The following is a 25,602-nucleotide window of genomic DNA, read 5'->3' on the forward strand; positions in this document are numbered from 1 at the left end:
ATGGCAGCCCACATATCCATGTTTATGATCCCTCCAAGATCCAGAACCAACATTTCAAGTAGGTTTTACAAACAGAGTTACAATACCCTTGCAACTAAGTCATAAATTAATATGCTGACTCTTTGGCTACACAAGGACATCACCCTGCTACCAGGCAAATAAAACCCCAAGCAGTGGCAGGCATTTTTACAGCTTACCTACTTACTGGTGTTCACACTGACCTCATCTGCAAGAGGTCACCTTTCACATGATGTGTGTGTACAGAGGTGAGAGAGGGGAATGAAAAACTCGGACGGCAAAGGAAATGAGGATTAAATGAACGTTCCTGATCTGACAACACTCCGCTACAGACACAGTTATCTTAATAACGGCGTCTTTAACAGATCTCGATACCATTAATGGATAACAATACATAAGTTTAAAATCTGACTGGTCTCCAAATACACTTGCTTCACTAGCCTACAGTCGGTGAAAGAAAAAGTTACTTCATTTTTAAATGTTACCAGTTTAATCCAAGTGTGGTTCTGCGCAGTTGTGCAGCTCTATTACAGCAGCTGTGTGTATCGTTAAAAAACCATCAGTCAATGCTGCATCAGCACCGACCAGCAGCAAAAGCATAACAAAGGAATATAAAATTACACACTGAACGGCCAAAAAGGAAAGCGCTTGAAAAAAATCACTATTTAAGTAGACAGTAAAATTTCAGATACTGTATTATACAAGAAAAAGATGCATTAATTTTAATATTTCCTCTCTTTGCCCCTTGATTTTGTTGACTTTAATGGGATTCCTGATTTTAAAAAATTAAACAGAATTTACCCTCTTTATTCCTTCTACCCACCCATCTACTGTTTGTTACCCTCACTTCTTTTGAATGTTGTCTTAAAATAGGTTGCTGGTTCTTTGGGTTATTATGCAGTGTGTAATCCTATGCATTTGTACAGCAATTAACAGTGAGGCTCAGATACTCCTTGGGAGCCCTGGGCACAACCGCAATAGGATCACAACCCAACATGTTATATAGAAATACACCCATCTTCTGTGGGAGTTTATTTAGTGATTATGGTTATATATTGTAAAAACAGAATATGAAATATTCATAACTAGCAATTCACTTTCATTGAATATTCCGTGAAAATGACCTTAAGTCCACACTTGCAAAATTAACAATCAACCACTAGCCTGGAGCCTAAGCTTGCTAGCTATAGGGGACATACTTGCACTGTGCCATGCTGCCAAAGGCCACACTCCCCCATAACTGAAAGAAAACAGTTGTCTACTATAAGAATAACAGACCTGCACTCCTCTCCAAAAGCCTCGACCGGGGTGTGGTGGAGAAACAGGATTGACTGTGTGATTGGCAACTTAACAAATCCTGCCTCTGGAGCAGGTTCTAAAGTCAGGGAATGTCTACGCTTGCCTCCGGAGCAATCGATCCAGCAGGGGTTGATTTATCACGTTTAGTGAAGATGCGATAAATTGACCGCCGAGCACTCTCCTGTCGACTCCGGTACTCCACCGAAGCAAGAAACATAGGCGGAGGCGACGGGGGAGTGTCAGCAATCAACCTACCGCAGTGAAAACACCATGGTAAGTAGATCTAAGTATGTCGACTTCAGCTACATTAGTCACATAACTGAAGTTGCGTAACTTAGATCGACACCTCCCCCTCACGTAGACCAGGCCTCAGAGTAGACCCTGCACGGTGCTTCTACTTCTACATAGCAGGGGGGCTCCAGCTCAATATAGCAGCTTGTTACAATCGTGGTAATTCAGCACAGGGAGAGGGGACAATCTCAGGTAACCGGGTCCCCAAACAAGGAGGAGCTTTGTAACGCCAATATCTGGAAATCTTACTGCACATGACATTTCAATAGAAGGTTGACTGACAACATAGTTAATACATTTTAGAAGTGTAAATTAACATCTCTTGTATTTGTTATAGCTCCTTTGCATTCCTGGCTTCACGCCACTCTTTTCCGGTATGAAATCATGGTGCAAGTTGTCTCCAATGTTTCCCCGTTTCCTTTGTTGTCTCTACATTATTTTATCTTCTCCCCTATATTTTCTTCCACTTTTCTTTCCCAAACTCACTCAGATACTGTACTTCTCTTTTCTAACTTTTCCACCTAGGAGTCAGGAGAACAAAACATACTAGCAAACGCTGAATACAAAATGGTGAAAGGTTATTTGTCCAGGAGCAACATCCTAGTAAGAAACTCACTTCCATTCTCAGCCTGTTGGGAAAGCATTGAGATTCCACCCAGCTGCTCTACCTCAACCTTGCCTGAGGGATTCTAGCCTGCATAACAGACTTTGGCAACTAGGTATCTGATAAACTTGAAGCCCCCATTACTCTAGGGGAGAAGATTCATGTTGTTCCTCCTAACTCACAAAGGCTCATATTCTACTGCTCTATTCCTTCTCTAGCCTGTTCCCGACCAAGTTGCTCCAGTGACTCTCCTCACTCTCTCCTGATACTTATAGCTATTCCCAAGCAGTGACAGACTGAATCTGAGGCAATAGCTTCAATGCTGCTGTCAGGAGTCTGAGTAGCAACAGTGAATATTGACTAGGATTGGTCATTTTTCACCTTGCTGCACTGGAACTCTTTACCTGCAGCAATTGGATTTTTCAAGCCCTACCTTAAATTACCACCCAAGAAACTGAAATAACAGGGGACATCTTCTATTAAAAGATGGAGCAGAACTGGGGATACTCGAAGAGGAGGTGTGTGTGTGAGGGGGTGCCTTTTAAAAGACTACCTACTTCAAGTTGCATTTTGCACAGATTCTATTGTTACTTTGTTTGAATAGGTCCTAGCCAATTCCCAGCCTAACAGATTTAAGATTTAATCAATGTCAGCGCAATACATGTCTGTGCATGAACATCAGAGGAAAATAAAGTTTCAATACCAAATCAGTAACTTGGTAATCCATATTCAACCACAAAGGTGATGTTCAACTAAAGGATATCCATGACCTTCCAAAAAAAAAAAAAAAAAAAAAAAAAAAACCCCAAGCAGTTAAGCTTTCATTCTGTATCCACAAAGGTTTGTGCACTCGGAGCCAACTGCCAAGAGAGCTAAGTACAGTGAGCCAGCAATTCTGCCAATAATATCCAAGCACTTTTAACAGTTTCTGCTAGCTTTATTTCTTGTAACTTTCTAGGGAGAGGATAATCTGGTTGTTTCACTGGATGTGAAAGTAGCAAGTAGATTATTCCTTTTGGAGACATGATTGTTTCTATTACTAAAAATCTTCAGGGTATTTACTACTCCAATATCTACATTTCGAGAAAAATCAGGTTTATTCAAACTCCACACAAAGCAAGATATTTCAGTTCACTCTACATTATTTGTAAGGCCTTCTATAACACCTGCCCACTTCATTATTCTCAAGCACATTAAAACTCAGTACGGAGGTAGTATGCTATGCTGACTTCCCAATCCTACTGTGCATCTGAAACATCAAGTTATAAACTGGGTGCTCTTTATTTACAAGGAATGGGGCAATAAGTTGATGAACAAGCTGTGTTAAGCCAGCCTGTTAATAGATGAATAAGTATATGTTTAGTAGGGCCTAGGTTTTTATCTGATAGACATTCGTTTCCTGTATTAACAAGGCAGTTTAATATTAAAAATGCCACTACCAAATACTACAAAGATGCGATAATCATTAATGATTCTGTTACAACATAAAAATGCCCGTCATTTTAGAAGCCTAGCAAAACATATTTCCTGATCAAGCTCCCTGAAGTTAACAAGGGATGAATGCAGCATGGCACCTTTGCACTTCAGCAGGGACCACTGTTGACAGGATATTCTCTTAGCCCCACAAAGCTATCGTGTATTAACATGATCAGCACACATACTGTGTACTACATACAATATAAAATGTAAACATGTATATTTACATATGAATGTATACATACGTTGTTTTGTTTGGGGATACTTTCTGGGGTAGGGTGCAGGTGGGGAGGCTGAAAGCGGTAAAGAAACCAAAAATTCACCAAAGTAGCTTACAAAAAGCATGTCCCCTTTCCTTTCAGTACACAACTGAGAGAGAGAAGAAAATAGACAACAAAATTTCTTACCCTCCAGCACATGAATTTGCTGGGTTTGATTCTTTTTTAATAGTTAAAAGACCAAGGCAAATATCATACAATAAGACTTCTAGATTTAAGCTACTGTCTTCCCTAAGGCATCTCTCACCTAAATGGATCAGCAAATAAAACTCTCAAAGTTTCTCTGATCCCCTACCCCTAAATGGCCAATTCAAACCATTAGCAGCAAAATCATAGCAAGAACACAGCACTCAATTGCTCAGCTGTCTGTAAAAGTTTTAGAGTGTTCCATTTAAATCCTGCTCTCCTGTAGTACAAAGAGCATGTTGGCAAATCTTTTCTCAATCAGTGTCTCTAAGGAAGGGCTTCGTATTTCATGACGCTGTTAGCATTCTCTCCCCTCTTCAAAAGCTGCAAAATGTGCAATTTTCTTCACAGAACTTCTATTTCTTGGTTGATATTTTTCAGAGCAGCAACTTGAGCCATTTCCCTTCACCCTTCCACACATCGACACAATTTGGTCTTATTCACAGCCGGCTGAAATTAAGCTTCACCTATATAAATCCCCACAAAACTGCACTTTATGAAAGTAAAAGGAGAGACTAGAAATTAAATCTACACCCCTGTCCACCTGGGTCTGCGTCTTAGCCATAGCCCCTTCATGCTACTTGTAAATTGTGTTAGGTTTCCCACGTAAACATGGATCGCATGGCCCTTCTGCTCCCATATCTCCATCAATACACTTCCTGTGGGCCTATAAAGAGACTGATTCTGGGCTATGCAGCTGGTCCAGAGGCTCTCCCTTACACCAGTGGTTTGCCCTCTAGGCACCCCAATGCAGGGTGTAAGTGGCATGCAACTGGCCCCCCACCCAGGATGAATTTTGTTCAGTGTGAATACCAAAGCATTATTTATATGGATAATTAAAAGCGTTCAGAAATTTAGACATCTGTGTCAAATAAGTGACCTTTCCACTGTTTAGTGATTCATATCTTCAACTCTTACCAACTTTTGTTGTAGCTTTTAGCCAGGGAGCTAGTGGCTGGTCTGCACCAGAATCAGCCATGTATGTTTTGGGTTGGCAGCAGGAGGGTGCGGCATTGTTTTTTTAATTTAGGGTGACGGTGCAAGGTCATAACTAATTTCTGCAGCGTTCTTCACAGGAAGAAGAAATTTTGTTTCTCTGGATCAGATATTGATTTTAAGGCACATGTATAAAAGGTGCCGGAATAGTACCTGAAATCCTTTCTATACTTTGCCTCTTTCTTCTTTCTAAAAATATACTTTATTTCAGGACTTGGACATTAATATTAGCTCATTTTCCCCCAGGTTTCTTGAAAACTAGTTCCACAACATCAGAACTTATCCAAACCAGACACATTATGTTTCTGAAAGACCAGGCACAAGAAGCAGCTCATCTCACCACACCATTCCTGTCCACTACAATTTAGATATTCTTCAGATAGCATTTGTACCCGGGGGGGAAAATAGCCCTTACATTAAAAACCAGCCCTCATTAAGTGGTTCCCCTCGAGCAGTCCATTACAGGCTCTCACTCACTGACCCTGCATTGCCTCTCAGTGCGTCTGCTCTTAATGGGCAGCACAAATGTGGTAAATGAACTTTCTTCTTTAGACTAAGGGTAAATGCACCAATAGATATAATAATATGGAAAGAAACACACCCCTGTCCCCAGCTCACTATGGAATATGTCCCCAATCATATTATTAAAAGAGCACCATTGTTCATAAAGCATTATACAAAAAAAGACATAATGAGCACAAGGTGTATCTAATTGTCCCCTAAGAGTGACTAGGGGAATAGTCTACATCCAGAAATCAGATTCCATCTTCCCACTCATGGCTCTTAATGTTTCTAATGTATACTTTAATTATACAGCTGATGGTGATATATATGTTCCTAAGAGTTCACCTAGATAGACGAGTAGAAAATATTTGCTTTAATAGCTATAAAAAGACCTACAAAAAAGGTAGATCAAAGAAAAACAGCACCCCATCTTTCTTACCCTATTTTAAATGAGTACAAGTCAGTTTACAATTTGCCCCCTGCATTTCACAGAATTCTTCCTCTTTATTCCATCCCCATTTTCAACCCAACTTCATGCAGCTGCACTTATGCAAATGAAGCAAGTCCAGCTGCACTGAAAAATGCTTACATTCTTAATGCTTTACTGTCAAAATTATCCCACCCATATTTTGAGCTGTGTAAAACCTGCAATGGAGACCTTTACACAGCATATCACTAAGCCATTTAATTTTGTAAGGTGTAATCCTGATGACTCAAATGCAGCCCAGACTGTTTAAGTATACTGATCTTTGCAATCATAGCAATAACCCACATTTGACTGCACCACAATTAAATTCTGTTTATGCCTATATTTTCACCAATTACCAGCCTTCTTGATCAACTATTACAGTATTATAGGTGTGATATTCAAATAGTTGTTATCCTACATAAGGATACAGATTACAAGCAGAAAGGGATAACTGGACGTTGACCATATTAGATAATGTTTCCATTGATATTAATGATAAAGTCTAGATTCCTTATCATGCAAACTGTAGCTCAAACAATTTACAAGTTTAATCTTTAAACTGCAGGTGACCACCTCCTGTAACTATTCCTCTTACATTGAATAAAATGGTATATATGCTGCATATATGATTTTCCCATAATAGAAACAACAGACTTTTCCCTTTGATCATAATTTGAAAAATGCAGTTTAGATCAATATAGAAAAACATGTCTGAAGCTGCATTACTCATTCAAAAGAGGTTGTTATATCTGGTGTGACGGTAGCAAATACCATAGTTAAGGTTGCAAAATACTTTCCATTATTACCTGTTTTCACATGCTCATAACATTCCAAAACATTTGCCTATGGGCCTGAAATTTTCCATGCTTGATGTCTATCCGGTGGAGAGCTTTTTGTAAAGTTTGACTAAAATCTCTTCTGCCATTTGAATTATGGAAGAGGGAAAAAACCAAAAAACCCTCTTTCTTCCCCCCACTCTCCTCCAACCACCTTAAACAATGGTAGAACTTTGAAAGTTGAGATTTGGCCTGGAGATAATCCTCACTAAATATTTTGGTCTTTGCATAGTTTCAAAAAATGTTTTATTTTGAGAAAGTTAGGAGGACTTAAAACTGCACACTAAGCATGTGCAATATTCTTTTTTCAGGTATCAAAGCCTTAAACAAGCACCTGCTAAAGTAGCCAAGACTAGGCATTGGGCAGCTGTGTGGGATTTAGTGACAATATGAAAAATAAGGTACCCTTCCTCCAAACCCACACAGCAGCTCCATGAGGAGTACTTCAACCAATGGTTATAGCTTTATTATACCCTAAAGAGTTGAAGAGCGTGGGAGGATCGGAGCATCACTAGATTCTCTGCTCCTAGCCGAGCTCCGCCATGAAGCAAGAAAGCTGTGCATGCAACCCCATCACCGTACAGAGTAGTGGGCTGGTTATTACCCTTCAGAGACATCCATGGCACATGAAGAGCTACAGAAAAGCAGGGATTTTTCAAACATAAGGAGCAGAAGGTTAACTTTATTTGCACTCACTCTCCTCTTGTTGCTTCATTATTTTACCTCTCCGAAGTTGGATGGCTGCTGGAAGAGAGCATCAAGGAAAGCCTGACAGGGTGCTACCAGCTGCTCTCCACTCCGTGGTTTCAACCACTGTTGGGAGGGTGCTTCTGCAATGCTGACAAGAGCGAGGCAATTTCCGCGCCCCTACTGCATTTCCTCTTCCTTGCCCTGCTGGCAGCTCCTGCTCTTCCACCCACTGGAGCTGGCTGCCTTTTTTTGGCTGAATAGTTTATCCACTGCAAAATTAAACTTCTGGCCGATCAAAAATATTTGCAAATTTGGGTCAAATTTAATGAATAGTTTTGGCCAAAAAAGATTTCAAGACAGCCAAACCATTCCATGGTGACTTTTTCAACTTTTCATTTCAAAAAGATGTTCTATTTCAAACCTTAGATTTATTTTTAAAACAAGAGTACACACACCTGGAAATAAAATGAAAGATGTGGAAAAAAAACATTTAGAATCAAAAGCAATCATTTGTTGTACCCAAATTTTTGTTCTACCTGCAACCTGAAATTCTTTCAGTTTTCATTTCAGCGAGAAAAACAAAACAAAACATCCAAAACAATTTGTTTTTCTGGATTTTTCAGTTAGGCCACCAAACTGAAAAACCAGTTAATTGCTCATTTCTCCCACCCACTGCCACTGATGGTCAGAGACCACGGCATGAGAGAAAATAAAGAAGTCCTTGGAACTCAGTGGCTATTTTTTGTACTGCTAGTGTTTACAAGCTGAGCAGCATGACAACCAGATGCAGTGAGAATCACAACCACTTCTCTTCATAGACTGGGAGCCATCATTTGAACTAAAGTTTATTTCCTCTCTTTCCATCTCCCCTGTACTTCCGACCTGTAGCCCAGGCAAACTGGGTTTTCAAAGCACCTTCCTCCCCACTTAGCTGTTCATCCAGGACAAGGATACAATGAGGGGAGGGTTAGCTTCTTTTAGCCATGTTATTTAACCAGACCCTCCTGCTGCTCCTGTGAACAGCAACTTCAGCCAGCTGGTAGATAAGTTCTCTGTTCCTTGCACCACTCCACCCCACACTTGCATTTGACTTCCCACTCTTTACCACAGTATCTACTTCTCTCTACTTGAATTCTGACTCTTCATACCACTATATTCTTCTTATATCAACCCAGTAATTAAACCCTCAATCCCCCTTAACCTAGTTACACTCGCTTATTTTGATGGTAGTTATTGTGATGGGGGCACCTAATCATTAAAAACATTACTGAAAAAAATCAAACTCATTTTACATGTGTCAAAAAGGTCTCAAGGCAGTCACCTATTTTCTAGAAACCTAAGCCAAATTTAACTGGTGGCATGGGTGAAAGAAAGTTGTTCGGTCACATTAGCCGCACTCAATATTTATGAGCGATCTGCTATTACATATTCTTGGCACTTTTAGTTCTTGTCTTTAAAAAGGATGTAACATTTAAAACATTCCACAAAGATGTAAAACAACGAACGTATGACAAACTGACACTGTGGCGGGGGCTTGGGTATTCAGAAATAGTTCAATTATAAATACCTTAAGAATATCATAGGAAGTCCCACTGCACAGTAAAACCCTAATCCTAATGTTCCAGTCCATTTCAAACTTGAAACAGTTTGAGTGTAGGAGTTCCGATGTTGTACAGATCTTTTAAAAATCAGAACCACTTAATTCTAGTGTATGCCTTCTGATCAGATTGCAAAGTAAACTTATTGGAGAGCCAGCATTTGAAACTGGGTACTGACTTCCAAAAACCATCTGTAGATTTTTAAACATCTAACATACTAAACTGTGGCATTGTGTAACTCAGAGTCTTGCCTGCATGTGTATGATCACACTGTTTTGTGATAGACCCCTCACCTTTCATTGTGCAAAGACCTGATCATTTGATTAAATAAAGGGAGTTTTAACATGTTTAAGTGGGGAAAAAAATACTTCTAAAGCTTATATGACATTTGGACAGGAAACTACACTCCACACAATGGGAATGCAGTGGGTGACTTGGTCTGTCACGAAACTGAACAGACATCCGGTGTCAGGTTAGGGAGCAAAGAGTCAAACTTGCTGAAAATTGTATGGATGACATGTTATTTAGGGAGACACAAGAGCTATCTTGTCATTCAGACTCTTTCAAAACCTAGCTATTTAAACTGCCATATGAACACATATTATGAGTAATATAATTCCACACCATTTTAAAAGGCTAAATATTTGCAATCGTATAACATGAACCTTAGAATAGACAACTGACTTCAAGCCTTATTCTTTGGGACTACTTTGGACACTAACAAAAACACCATCAGCAACGAATGCTGTCTTAAGAACCAACTTCTACCCCTCCTATATGCAGATATGCATCATCATCACACATTTTGTTAAGTCAGCTATGGAACTTGCTCAACACATCAGCCTATTTAACAAGATTTGGGCATGGTAGCATGCACCCATAGTGAAACAGAGGATGCCTAGCTAGCCACTAGTTACAGGGGTAAAAATTACATATACTCTCTAACAACCATTAACACATAACAAGCAATAAATGAAGGGGGAAGAAATGGTAAAAGGGTTATGTTGCTTTCAAATGGCAAGGTTCCTTCTCTTCCCCACATGCCTAAATGGAAGCTATGTTAGCTACAAATAGAGTGGCAATGACCTTTTCTCCTCCTCTGCATGATTAATTACTTAATGTCCTATTAATTGGAAAATGTAGTTAAATTTCAAATGCTTTCATTTTCTTTACATATCATCCTGTCTGGGAAGCACCGATTAAGCTGTTCATCAAAGGTGAGCACACAAGGTCATCTACGCTGTACCTCTTCAGTTATTCATTACCTGTCCTCAATAGTAATTAACAATGGAAATATTTCCATAAATCACCTTTCTGATTATCCCCAGATGAGCAGTCAGTTTTCTCCAAGCATCTTTTTCTCACCTTTCAATGTTATCTAATGATTCAGTCTAAATATATCGGATGTCATTTAAAATGTAAAATTTTGTTATGTTTCTTTTGAATATGACAGAGTTAGCAGAAGCTGGTTAAGTTCTTGTGTGTATTTAAAAGGAAGACTGAACAAAGAGATTTACTGACATTTGAAGGGGTATATTTGTAAAGTGCTTCCACGGGTTCTGGCTGTGTAATGCTCATTAGAATAATCAGGAGTCCACCCAGCTAAAATCATGACCAGCACTTAAAAGATCTACCTATTATTTTTGTCTAAAGCAGGCTTGTGTGTTATCTAGTTTTAAGGGAAGTTCAAGGGCTGTAACCTCATTTTAAGGAAACTTCAAAATTCTCAACACAACGAAGTAACGCAAGCCACAAATCCTTCCCTTCAACTTGTACCATCACCACTGTGGCTCTCACCTTGAGGCATCTCAGGTGGCAAATAGTGAGGTTCTTGAGCACTGACATGCACCCAATCAAAGTCATCATATAGGTCTTGATGGTAATCACAGGGCCCCAGGCCATCATCAAAAGTGCATCCCCCTGAAAGAAAGTAAACCAGACATTTCATTAGTTACAAATTCTACATTTATTTAAAACAAAAATCCTTTCAAATTCAAACAGAGGTGTTCCTTCTAGGCACATCTGCCACAGAGCCCACACAGCCTACGACACAGTTCACAAGCTTTTATGTGCAGAGCTAAAAATCTCAAGTCTCTCATCCATCAATGTTATTCTCTTTAAATTTTCTCTGCTTCCCACAGCCAAATTCCCTCAACAGCTCATTCTACAGAAGCTGGAAATCACAGATTGAGCTACTGAAGTCAAAGTAGAACCTGATTCAGTGTTTGCATAAAAAGTGACATGTTATCTAGACTGAGGGGGAAAAAAAATATAAAGCAATGAACAAGGCTAACAGTAAAGGTGCAATCAACAACTTCCTTGATGCACTGACAGCCTACTCAGTCCAACCAGTGAATAAAACGTATCGATAGAGCTCACGCAGAGGGAAAAGAAAGAGCAGAGGAAAGAGAAAGCACTCTGACAGTATAATTACAGTCACTGAGAATTGAAATAATATTTTGATTTCTTCAAAGTTGATTTGACGCTCTTACTTTATTAACCAACCCAGCCTAACACAACACAAATTGAAGACTCTTTTTCAGGGTCATTAATAATGGATCTAAAATCTTTATCCAGTGTCCATCACCAGAACAACAGGAATTGTAAGGGGCAGGGACAAAGGGAAGGAGCAGGGAGGGAGGGTTTAAAAAAAAAAAACAACCAAAAACCAAAGTTTGCAGCACGATAAAAATCTACTGTTTGGTAATGGTAAATGTTTGATAAAAATCTACTGTTTAACACGTTTTCAAATCTTCTCCTTCACTTATGAAGATAAAGGTGAAAAAGGTGAGAGTGAGGTAAGAAAGAGGAAAGACGAGAGAGGAAGACGAGAGGAGAGATGAAGGATGGAGTCACAAGAAAGAGTAGAGGATGAAAGGGACTTCAGGGGAGGAGAGGTATTTTTCACAATAGGAACAGATGCCATGCACGTAGTTCTGCAGCAGCTGTTATCTCCATCCATGGTAAACAATCCTTGGATTTGCTGCTTTGCTTTGAAAATGGGAGGCAAGATCAGGACAGATAATCTTTGATTATCTCCAAGAAATAGTGAGACTGTAAACACAGTGCATGACCATCTTTATACTGAAAGAAGCTTATAATCCATTAGAGAAGCCATAGGGACCTACGAAGAAGGTTATAAAAATATCTGGCAGCTGAAAATAAGTTGGAGGTATTTAAGGGGTGAACTCATATCTGCCTCATTGGCTTCCGAGGGTATGAATACACAGGGATAAAGCAGTCACAGCTAGCCCAGGTCAGCTGACTCAGGCTGCCTGGCTAAAAATCACTAAAAATCACTGGAGCCTGAGCTCTGGATTCCTCCACCTTCCCAGGGACCCGAGCATCGACACAAAGATTTTTCAGCCCCAGAGCCCAAGCCCCGTGAGCCTGAGTCAGCTGACCCGGGCCAGCCATGGGTTGTTTATCCCTGTTTCGGCGTAGCCTGAGTCAGTATGTTGGTATGATTAACAATTCTTACTGTTGCAAACACAAATCCCTGCTGTTAAAGAATAAACTAGAGGCAATATCTAACAGGCCACAGAGTCTGTGTTAAGAATTTCACAAACAATACTGAAAATGGGACCTGATGCTGTGAATTAAAAACTCTGCTTCCATTTATGGTAAATTCAGGATTATCTGAAAAATGTGTCATTTCCATTCCGTCTCAATGGCATCCTCCCATGTGCTTGGTTTTTTGTGTTTATTTTTCCTGGAGAAAGAAAGGAGTGCTAACCAACCTCACTACTACTGCATGTGCAACACAAAAATAGCCTAGGAGTAGAGCTGGTTGGGAGAAAAAAAAATTGGGAGAAGAGGGTGGAGCTTCCTGCAGGAAACTTGACTTTTCATCAGAAAAACTGAAAAATCCAATGTTTTTGGCCCACCAGTGAAAATTTTTGGCTGGAGAGTTTGATGAAAAGCAAAGATTTTCCCACAGAAAGCAAAACACTTTTGGCAAAAATATTTGTGTTTTGGCAAAATCAATTTTCCACTTAAAACAGTTTTGATAGAAAAAGCTTTCAACCCAATCCCTACCCCGGGATGCCAGGCTTCCTTCTGTTCTACCTGTTATGCTTTTGTTTAAAAAGTGTCAGTCAGCTAACAAGTGAGTGGAAGCAATACTCATTTAAGAGAGCTCTTTGCAAACACCTAGAGTCTCAAAATTATTTGTCAAAATTCCTTGCAAACAACAAATACATTTCAAGACATTGGTTGGTTTGTAGCCGATATTATCCACACAAAAATCTCTGCTAGTTGTATTTGTTATGTCATACCTTCCTTACATACACACATCTTCCTGGACATTAGTCTTACCCACACTAGGACCATCACCATGCTAGTGACAACCATGTTCGCAAGTGTTTGTTTTAACAAGGGCAAACAGTCTTCCTGGAATCTTAAGAACTGTCTGTTGGACCTACGTTATAAAACCATAATATCAGAGTAGGCAGTGAACAGAGGAGTTTTGGTCTGTCACACAGTTTAGCCAACTTGACACCCCCCAACCCCCACAAAAATTCCTTTCTATATCTGTCAATAAAATCACGCTAGGACTCTGCTTGTGCCAACAGTTACTAAATACTGTTTCACCTAGTATGGACAGCACCAATGAGGTAGATAAAATGCAGTAAGAAGACATCATCTACTGGCAACGTAAACTGGAATTCATTCCCTTGTCTGGCAGGTTGGACTGCCTTGTCCACAAATCTGAATTCAGCTCCATTTCCATCTGAGTGAAACCTTATAGATATATTACGCTTTTCATACATCACTTTGACAATATGAACACACCAACAAAAAACAGAGTAAAATTTGATATTCTGCACCGAGTTGATTGCTATGCCTGTGTCACTGTCAGGGATGGCAAAGCACAAGAGGAGAAATGTTTGTGTGTCAAAGAAACACTAATTGTATGCAGTGTTGTTGTAGCCATGTTAGTTCCAGGATATTAGAGAGAAAAGTGGGTGAGGTAATATCTTTTACTGGACCTGAAGAAGAGCTCTGTGTAAGCTTGAACACTTCTTTCTCTCACCAACAAAAGTTGGTCCAATAAAAAAATATTATGTCACCCACCTTGTCTCTCTAAAGAAACATTAATACCTTTTAAGAGTTCTCCTCCAGTGTCCTATTACCAACAAGATAGCTTTCTAATTAGCATCTCATGATAATACCATAAAGTCTTAAAACAAATCTTATCCTTTGATTTAACTTCCAATAGACTGCTGTGATCATTCTACAGCAAAAAAGAACATTTCCATAGACATTTAATTGATAAATGAATAGCAGCTTCCCTTAAAGCTAAGTTATCATTGTCTACTGTCACAGCACCAGAATGACGTACTGCTTTGAAGCACATGCCTTGAGGGCACCCATTACCCTTTTTAATGGTTTATGTGCCCTCGGTATATAAATTTAAACTACCAATGAATATCACATTGACTCATTTGGAAGATGAATGATCTTAATTGCTGTCCTTCAGACCTGCTATTAATTTTAGGTATCAGGATTCTGATTAGCAATAACAACAAGTGTCTCAATACACAAACAATACAGACTTTGTCATTTTTGCACATCACTGCAGCATCAGCAAAGCCAGTACGTACACATTTATCATATACACATGAAAGAAAAGTTATCAGAATGGATCATCAACCTGCTACAAAATCCACTTTATATAAAGAGCTGCCATACCAAAAGGAGAAGAGCTCCATCTCAGCTCATATGCTGCGTCTAACAGTGACCAATACGTGTTTCAGAGGAAAACAAAGTAGAAGTCAAGTGCACATATACAATAACGCATTATACCACCTCCATAAGGTAAAGTAGAAATTATTGCCCTGTTCCTGCAGGTCACCTTCTATGACCTAAAGCACGGGTCTCAAACTCAAATGACTATGAGGGCCACATGAGGACTAGTGCACTGACACCGCCCCTCCTCACTGCCCCCGGCCCCGCCCCTGCCCCGCCTCTTCCCACCCCTTCCCTGCCCCCATTCCAACCCTTTCCCCAAAGTCCCCACCCCAACTATGCCCCCAGGGGGTGCAAGAAGGGTACGGAGTGCGGCAGGGGGCTCAGGGCAGGGCTGCGGGGTGCAGCAGGGGGTCAGGGTGCAGGATGTGGCAGGGGACTCAGAGCATGGGATTGGGGTGCAGGGTGCAGCAGGGGGTTCAGGGTGCGGGATCTGGGGTGGCAGCGGCATGCATCGGGGCCATGGCAGGCTCCCTGCTTGCCAGCCCCGGCCCCCAGCCCCTGAGCCACTCCGCTCCGGAAAGCAGCCAAAACCACGTCCTGTGGCCTGGGGGAGGGGGGGGGAGCGAGTGCACAGGGCTCCATGCGCTGCCTTGCCGCTCCTCCAGGTACCTCCCCCGAAGCTGCCATTGGCTGCGGTTCCCTGTTCCCGGCCAATGGGAGATGTGGGAGGCACTGCCTGGAAGCTATGGCAATGCACAGAGCCCTCTGCCCCCTCCCCACGCCCACCCGGGCCGCAGGGACGTTGTGCCAGCTGCTTCAGAGAGCAGCGCGGGGCTCGCAGGGGGCAATCCCGCGGGTCGCATTGGCCCGCGAGTTGTAGTTTGCCCACCCCTGGCCTGGAGGTAGGCCGCGGGCAGGCTGCTTGGCAGGCCGCAGGGAATAGCCCCAAGGGCCGCGTGTTTGAGACCCCTGACCTAAAGTATGGCCAAGACACTACAAACAGAGATCTGCCCCTCTCTGTTTATTAATCAAGCACTTAGACACTATTAAAGTAACTACAGAAACTAAAAGACCTACCTGTCTAAAACATTGTGATGAAATAACAGGTGGTCTACTTGAGGGTGTGGTGAAGGGTGACAAGGAAACCCTCAGTTGTGGAACACTATTTATAGTCATTGATAAGATACACCTTTACCCCGATAACACGCTGTCCTCAGGAGCCAAAAAATCTTACCGCATTATAGGTGAAACCGCGTTATATCGAACTTGCTTTGATCCACCAGAGCGGCAGCCCCGCCCCCCCGGAGCACTGCTTTACCGTGTTATATCTGAATTAGTGTTATATCGTGTAGCGTTATATTGGGGTAGAGGTGTATATTGATACATTTAAACCCATTCCAGCACAACTGCTAATATAAGTGAAAATGTGCTATAGGCATGAGGCTCTCAACTTTCCCCACAGCATGGACCACATTCTTCCAATTCAGTAATGCAAATCACTTTTCCACCCATTTCTGGTAACAGCAACTGCTTGCACAGAAAAGTGGAAATATTTAACATATTCCTACTTTGTTTTCAGCTGCTAAATCACATGAAAAGAAACCGAACAAATGACATGTGATCAGCCAGCTCTCTCCTGGCTCCATGGATTAGGAACAGAGCTGTGTGTTCAGGGTACAACACTATCTATTGATCTCCAATAGCCTAAAGCTATCACATTCCTTCCATTGCTGCAGAGGTATATGCCACAATTCACTCATCGTTATTACCCTGGGTCTGAATCAACTCACCCATACGGAGGCCAGGGATGAACTATGAGTGTTAGTTCCAGTGCCTCTGCTCAAGTCCTAGGCACTTCAGAGACACATAGCACTTGTACTCAGAGGTCATTGGAACCATCTACATCTACCAACCAGGCCTATTCTGGATTTCTAATAAGATATATGTGTACTTACTGGATTTCTAAAAAGGTACCTGGGATCAAGACACAGACAGTGGCAATGGAAACTTATGCTAGCTGGCTCGGACTGCAAATTCTTTGAGATAGGGACTTTCTCTACTTTTCTGTTTGCATAGCATATAGCACAAGAGAGTCCCAAATCGTAATGAAGGTCTCTGAGCACTACTGTTATGTAAATATTTAATTAGCATAATGAGCCAAGATGGAGATGCATTCCAAATGACCAGAGGGACTGAGGAAGAGAGAGCGCCGCTGACTCCCCCAACCAGAAAGGTGTAAGCTAACCCTTGGTTGCTACTATGATGTATTAAGACCATGCCCATTACTTTAGAAACCAGTAAGGATTCCTAGACTGAAATAATAGAGTATGTGGAGCAGGACACAATTCTTCATGGTTTTTAAAACATCTTTCCATCTGCCTGGGGTAACACCATCAATTTGGGCTTGAATAGGGCCTGGGAGTGGCTGGCTCACTACAAAAACAATTTTCCTTCTCTTGGTATTGACGCCTCCTCATCAGATATTGGGAATGGACCACATCCACCCTGACTGAATTGTCCTTCAACATTGGTTCTCCACTTGTAAGGTAACTCCCATCTCTTTATGTGCCAATTTAAATTTATGCCTGTATCTGGAATTTTCACTCCATTCATCTGAAGAAGTGGGTTTTTTACCCACGAAAGCTTATGCACAAACAAATCTGTTAGTCTTTAAGGTGCCATCGGACTCCTCATTGTTTTTGTGGATACAGACTAACACGGCTACCCACTGATACTTAGTGTTTCAGAGGCAATCATTGCAGTGGAATATTTACATCCCACAGAAACCTAACAAATCAACTATTCTTTGAAGCTAAAGGGGAAAAAAAGGCATGTAAACGTTTTCATTACTAACTTTAGCTAGAATTTGGATCTCAACTATTTTCCTTTTTAAAGAGAATTGTTGGCTCAGATTGTCTTCATTGGAGCTTCATCCACTGCATGTCCAGTTTTCATTTATAAAAAATGGGGAAACTTAAGTTATAAGGAAAGGTTAGACAAATATATTAAACTCTACTATGCAGGATGCCCATCTTAGCCATGTTATTGGGACACGAGAAACTTATACTAAACTTAATGGCGTTTCATACTCCAATTTGCAGATCTCCTATAAAAGTGATTTAGAGACAGGGAAGATAAGACTAATAGTTAAAAGAAAATCAGAACTTTAAAAGTTGTGATGAAGTTTCTGTTGAACTTTCTTGATGTGTTTCGTGACCGTCTTATTTTCAGCTAGCAACCATTTACTGGAACAGGTTATGGCATATAAACAGACAATAAGCAGACAAAGAAATGAATAAAGATTTAATAAAGAAGCCATATTTAATGGCTTATCATATATTGTGCACCAACCTAATCACTCTATGGTATAATGTAGCCAACAAGTTTCATTCATAATTTATGAGTCTTTCAGCCCATGATCCTTAGGGGGAGATTAATATATATATTAGTGGAATCTGCAGAATAAATTTATTGAAAGAAAATTCCAGTCTGAAGACATATTTACACTCCATTTAGTTCACACTGAAAGCCACTCAAACTCACATTTCAAAACATCTATTATATGACAGGTTTCAGAGTAGCAGTCGTGTTAGTCTGTATCTGCAAAAAGAAAAGGAGGACTTGTGGAACCTTAGAGACTAACAAATTTATTTGAGCATAAGCTTTTGTGAGCTACAGCTCACTTCATCGGATGCATTCAGTGGAAAATACAGTGGGGAGATTTATATACACAGAGAACATGAAACAATGGGTGTTACCATACACACTGTAACCAGAGTGATCAGGTAAGGTGAGCTATTACCAGCAGGAGAGCAGGGGGGGAAAAAGCCTTTTGTAGTGATAATCAAGGAGGGCCATTTCCAGCAGTTGACAAGAACGTATGAGGAACAGTGGGGGCAGAGGGGCAAATAGTTTTACTTTGTGAAATGACCCATCCACTACCAGTCTTTATTCAAGCCTAAGTTAATTGTATCCAATTTGCAAATTAATTCCAATTCAGCAGTCTCTCGCTGGAGTCTGTTTTTGAAGTTTTTTTATTGAAGAATTGCCACTTTTAGGTCTGTAATCGAGTGACCAAAGAGACTGACGTGTTCTCCGACTGGTTTTTGAATGTTATAATTCTTGATGTCTGATTTGTGTCTATTTATTCTTTTACGTAGAGACTGTCCAGTTTGGCCAATGTACATGGCAGAGGGGCATTGCTGGCACATGATGGCATATATCACATTGGTAGATGTGCAGGTGAACGAGCCTCTGATAGTGTGGCTGATGTGATTAGGCCCTATGGTGGTGACCCCTGAATAGATATGTGGACACAGTTGGCAACGGGCTTTGTTGCAAGGATAGGTTCCTGGGTTAGTGGTTCTGTTGTGTGGTTGTTGGTGAGTATTTGCTTCAGGTTCGGGGCTGTCTGTAAGCAAGGACTGGCCTGTCTCCCAAGATGTGTGAGAGTGATGGGTCGTCCTTCAGGATAGGTTGTAGATCCTTGATGATGTGTTGGAGAGGTTTTAGTTGGGGGCTGAAGGTGATGGCTAGTGGCATTCTGTTATTGTCTTGGGCCTGTCCTGTAGTAGGTGACTTCTGGGTACTCTTCTGGCTCTGTCAATCTGGTTCTTCACTTCAGCAGGTGGGTATTGTAGTTGTAAGAATGCTTGATAGAGATCTTGTAGGTGTTTGTCTCTGTCTGAGGGGTTGGAGCAAATGCGGTTGTATCGTAGAGCTTGGCTGTAGACAATGGATCGTGTGGTGTGGTCTGGATGAAAGCTGGAGGCATATAGGTAGGAATAGCGGTCAGTAGGTTTCCGGTATAGGATGGTGTTTATGTGACCATCGCTTATTAGCACCGTAGTGTCCAGGAAGTGGATCTCTTGTGTGGACTGGTCCAGGCTGAGGTTGATGTTGGGATGGAAATTGTTGAAATCACGGTGGAATTCCTCAAGGGCTTCTTTTCCATGGGTTGAGATGAAGAAGATGTCATCATTGTAGAGCAAGCAGAGTAGGGGCATTAGGGGACGAAAGCTAAGGAAGCGTTGTTCTAAGTCAGCCATAAAAATGTTGGCATACAGACTCCAACGAGAGTCTGCTGAATTGGAATTAATTTGCAAACTGGATACAATTAACTTAGCCTTGAATAAAGACTGGGAGTGGATGGGTCATTACACAAAGTAAAACTATTTCCCCATGTTTATTCCCCACCCCCACCCTTGTCAACTGCTGGAAATGGCCCACCTTGATTATCACTACAAAAGGTTCCCTACCCCCACCCCCCGCTCTCCTGCTGGTAATAGCTCACCTTACCTGATCACTCTGGTTACAGTGTGTACGGTAACACCCATTGTTTCATGTTCTCTGTGTATATAAATCTCCCCACTGTATTTTCCACTGAATGCATCCAATATAGTGAGCTGTAGCTCACGAAAGCTTATGCTCAAATAAATTTGTTAGTCTCTAAGGTTCCACAAGTACTCCTTTTCTTTTTATTATATGACAGATTCCCATAGTGCTCTACTCCACCCTATCTTTCTAGGAAGCCCATATGGTTGCAATATCTTGCACAACTACTCAATGAATGCAGTCAAAAACTTAGGTGACATATATTAAGTTCAAGACTAATTTCCCTTGTAGGAAACCTATCTAGATCATCTCAAGGTAAAGATGTAAACACATTATCTTTTTGGTCTAAAGCCTGCTTGCTCATTTCAGTTTTTCCATGACCAACATGATTCTATTCAATAATATACTGCATAACACTAAGTATTGAAAGTAATGTTATTTCTTGCCAGTTATCCAAAAACAGTTGGATGCTTTTCTTCAGTAATTTACAGATCACACCTTTCTTCCAATTCTCAAGGCAGAGTTCTCTCACTCTCAAACCATATTACAAAGATTATGTACCACATACACTATCACATCCTCACCAGATTTAAGCAGTTCAGCTGTGATCTTATCTTGACCAGGAGCTTTGCTGTTTTTTAGCTGCTTAATTGCTTTCTCTATTTCTGCTTCTGAAATTTCTAGCTGTTTAATTCTTCACCTCCATCAGGAGGAACTGTTGGCTCTGGTTGGTGGAGTACTTCATTAAAATGTTCTCACCATCATTCCTTTTGTTCTACTTCCACTATTAATCTTCCATATTTCACTTTTATGATACCACTGACTCGGAAACTTTGATGAGAACTGCTTACACAACTGAAACAGTTTCTTAGAGCTGCCTCTCACAGAAGGTTCTTCGGCTTTTCTCATTTTTTTGGTCAAGTCATTATCTCTTATCTTTCCAAAATAACTTTTGCCTCTCTCTACATACTCCTAATGCAGCATGAATTGTTTTTCATACTGTCTCTTTTGAGCTTCCTTCCTTCCTCCTCTTCTTTTCTCAATTTCCATGTATGGGGCTGTACCCACCCTTTGTTCCTTGATCCTCTTGGTCCAAGTGAAGTTGTTTGGTGGGAAGTTGTGATATCTCTAAAGTGAGCTCTGGATTCATGGGTGAGTTTCTTCACATCAAATACCATCTCTCTTTTCTTGTTAGCTTGTTTTTTTAGCTTTATTCTAACTATTCAATGACAAGATAATGGTCACTTCCTACATCAGCACTTGTAAAAGACTGTGTATGCAGCAGCAATCTTCTTCACTGCCTACTTATGGAAGTGTAGTCGAATTGTTTCTCAGTAATTCCATCATTTGGCTTCCGTGTTAGTTTGTGTTTCCCTGCAATGAGGGAAAAGTGCCCCATGCACAGGTTATACATGCTGCACAATTCAATGAATCTTTCACCTTTGTCCATACACCCCTCAAATTCCATTTTTACCCATGAAATGTTTGTATCTAAGGCTGTCATTACAAAGTTGGGCATTCATATTACTCAGAACGAGACCAACACCATTAGCATAAACCTGGTTTAATACGTCTTGCAACTTAGTGTAGAATGCATCTTTTGCTTGCTTCTCATGATTGTTGGTATGTCTGTAACACTGGATAATAGTTATTTTGGCATGATTTGTAATGAAACGTGCTTTTATAATTCGTGAGTTGACTGGTTCCTATTCCTGTAGAAGTTATGTTGCCTTTGTGTCAAACTTCCTCTGTGTGAATGTCATCTTGAATTCCTCAACAGAGTATTGTGATATTGTCTACATTGAATCTTCACCATCCAGTCGATCTCATGTTGCTCACGCTTAAAATATTAATACTGAACCAAGTCATTTCTTTAATTACATGCTCAGTTTCCCAGTGTAAAACATAGCTCTCACATTCCAGCACCAGACTGTAGTTTTGTTTTTAACTGTTAGGACCTCTTGTATCAGGCAATGAACTCCCTCATGGTTTTGATCCACCATCTTCACATTGTTGGGGTATGTATGGGTTAAGTAAAGACCTGGGAAGCTGCTAGCATGCTGACATGGCATTAGGGGACAAAAGCATAAGACGACTGTAGTTTTTTGTTTAATAAATAAGTTGCCATATTTTGCCCTTCCCTGTTGCTTGTAAGAATTGATAAGTGTTGCAGCTGCATAAGAAATGTGGGGATCTAAAGGACACCTTTTGGGTAAAACAGTGTTATCTCCTCCTCCCTTCCTTTCCCAGCTATATAAACAAGCCCTGGCTTATGGCCCTTTCCTCCCTCCTCTGAGAATTGCTGGCCAGGGAGATTTATGGCAATAAATTCTTGCAAAGACATATTTCTTCAAGGTAAAAATGTGTGTAATGCTATGAGCAATAGACAGATGTGGGTTTACTAACAGTGGGTGTTTCTATTACTTAATAAGGGGTTTTGGGGTGTTGTAACGGATGTAGGCATGTACATACTAACCTAAACAAAAGGAGTGTGCTGTAATTAATTCAGTGCTTACTGGACAATTGGGTCCAGGGGAACAAGTACCACAATAAAGAAGCCCATCTTCTCAAATCCACCTCTGGGTCAGCCTGTTCTTCAAAACACACATCTCCATGCAAACTCATCTATTATTCACTCAGTGATTCTGAAAGGCCATAGAATCATAGAATATCAGGGTTGGAATGGACCTCAGGAGGTCATCTAGTCCAACCCCCTACTCAAAGCAGGACCGATCCCCAATTAAATCATCCCAGCCAGGGCTTTGTAAAGCCTAACCTTAAAAACTTCTAAGGAAGGAGATTCCACCACCTCCCTAGGTAACGCATTCCAGTGCTTCACCACCCTCCTAGTGAAAAAGTTTTTCCTAATATCCAACCTAAATCTCCCACACTGCAACTTGAGACCATTACTCCTTGTTCTGTCATCTGCTACCACTGAGAACAGTCTAGAGCCATCCTCTTTGGAACCCCCTTTCAGGTAGTTGAAAGCAGCTATCAAATCCTCCCTCATTCTTCTCTTCCGTAGACTAAACATCCCCAGTTCCCTCAGCCTCTCCTCATAACTCATGTGTTCCAGCCCCCTAATCATTTTTGTTGCCCTCCACTGGACTCTTTCCAATTTCTCCACATCCTTCTTGAAGCGTGGGGCCCAAAACTGGACACAGAACTCCAGATTAGGCCTCACCAGTGTCGAATAGAGGGAAACGATCACGTCCCTCGATCTGCTGGCAATGCCCCTACTTATACATCCCAAAATGCCATTGGCCTTCTTGGCAACAAGGGCACACTGTTGACTCGTAGCCAGCTTCTCATCCACTGTAACCCCTAGCTCCTTTTCTGCAGAACTGCTGCCTAGCCATTCGGTCCCTAGTCTGTAGCCATGTATGGGATTCGTCCCTCCTAAGTGCAGGACTCTGCACTTGTCCTTGTTGAACCTCATCAGATTTCTTTTGGCCCAATCCTCTAATTTGTCTAGGGCCCTCTGTATCCTATCCCTACTCTCCAGCGTATCTACCTCTCCTCCCAGTTTAGTGTCATCTGCAAACTTGTTGAGGGTACAATCCACACCATCCTCCAGATCATTTATGAAGATATTGAACAAAACCAGCCCCAGGACCGACCCTTGGGGCACCCCACTTGATACCGGCTGCCAACTAGACATGGAGCCATTGATCACTACCTGTTGAGCCCGACAATCTTGACAGCTTTTTATCCACCTTATAGTCCATTCATCCAGACCATGCTTCTTTAACTTGCTGGCAAGAATACTGTGGCAGACAGTGTCAAAAGCTTTGCTAAAGTCAAGGAACATGATTTCCTTCTAACTGTGTAACTGAAATAGACTCTTATTTTTTTTTTTTCTCCCCACATGGACAGGTAGTTAGCCTGACTCCCAGCAATAGGCCCATACCTCCTGATTCAATATATTCATAGAGAATCACTATGGAAGATGTTACAATAATATGGGCTTAGAAAGGTAGTTTCACTGATCAAGATGCTGCAGAAAGATTCAAAATGCTGTGTGAGTATAGACAGTGGAGAGACCAACTGGTTTGCTACAATCACCTAAGTACAGAAGGGTTGCATACTGATCACCCCTTTTCTGCATTGTGATAGATCACGTGATGCAAAGAAAAGAAGATACAGGAATTATGTGGAGTAGAGGGAAAAGTTCAAGATCCTGACTTTGAAAATGACATTTTTCTGTTGGACACACGACGATGCCACGAAAAAGACCACTATCAATGTTATACATGAGGCTGCCAAAGTAGGACGAAGGATCAGCCAAAAGAAAATGAAAGTCTTGATCGTTGAAGAGGAGTCAGCAATGATGGCATGTACCTGTTTGATAGTGAAGAATACTACGTGGTTAACAAGTCTGCGTATCTTAGAAGCACAATCAGTGCTGATGACCAAGGTGGAAGCAAGAACTGGGAAGGCAAGTGGAGCTTTTCTGAGACCAGGAAAAATTTGGAAAAATATGGAGATTCACACAAGATAAAGTTATACTCTGTTACTATGACACCCACATTTTTATATGCTTCTGAAACTAGGCAAATGTTAGAAGCCCACAACAGGAATGTTGAATGTATTCCATTAGAGATGCTAGCGGAAAATACTTAAGTTACTTTACCCTTCCTGCAGACACCAACACTGACGTGATACAAAGGACTGGCCAACAGATTGTAGAAACAACAATTCAAAAAAGAAGGCTGAAATGGTTTGAGCATGTTGTACAGAGGTCAAAAATTATTTCTAGACAAGCCCTTGACAGGATACTACTTGATGGAAGATGGAAAAAGAGGAAGACAACAGATAACATACAAAAATTGAGAAAGATGTTGCTGTCATGGAAACAGACTATAATGAAGTAAGGTAGCACTTGTATGACAGAAGTGGAAACACTAGGCTGTCTCATGTGCCACAAGGCACAAGAGCATCTAATCTACTGCACCCGCTTCAGACCCACTGGTTTATTTCCGCAGCTGCTTCTGCCACAGGTCAGACAGAAAAGAAACAAGACATTTCTATGTATGAAAATAGCTCTCAGAAAAGTGAGGTTTTCTTTTTCATCTTCAAGAAAAGAAATGCATTTTAACATATCCAAGCCTTGGTTCCATATTCAAAAAAAGAGACCGTACAGCCACATATATCATTGTATCAAACTAAAAATATTTTAAGTAAATAAAAATATAAAACCAGATTGGACTTTTACTGCCCATTGCCACAAAGGATGCTGGAGCATTTAACACAAACAGTTTTCAGAGTATGAGAAAGTTCTGACAGAATTGAATCATGTCTAGAAAGAAAATAGGAATTTAATAATTCT

General features: G+C 40.9%; 1 protein-coding gene across 20 annotated transcripts in view; it reads right to left on the reverse strand.

Moving 5' to 3' along the window:
* PTPRK (protein tyrosine phosphatase receptor type K) overlaps positions 1–25,602 on the reverse strand; it is a 577,439-nt gene that overhangs the window by 431,412 nt on the left and 120,425 nt on the right. For all 20 annotated transcript variants that reach the window (XM_037894772.2, XM_043542882.1, XM_037894762.2 and 17 more), the window contains exon 2: positions 11,043–11,165. In XM_037894772.2, the coding sequence (XP_037750700.1) occupies positions 11,043–11,165 (123 nt within the window). The remainder of the gene's footprint in view (positions 1–11,042; positions 11,166–25,602) is intronic.

The sequence above is a fragment of the Chelonia mydas genome, chromosome 3 (assembly GCF_015237465.2).
Source record: "Chelonia mydas isolate rCheMyd1 chromosome 3, rCheMyd1.pri.v2, whole genome shotgun sequence".
In the NCBI taxonomy this organism is placed as follows: domain Eukaryota; kingdom Metazoa; phylum Chordata; order Testudines; family Cheloniidae; genus Chelonia; species Chelonia mydas.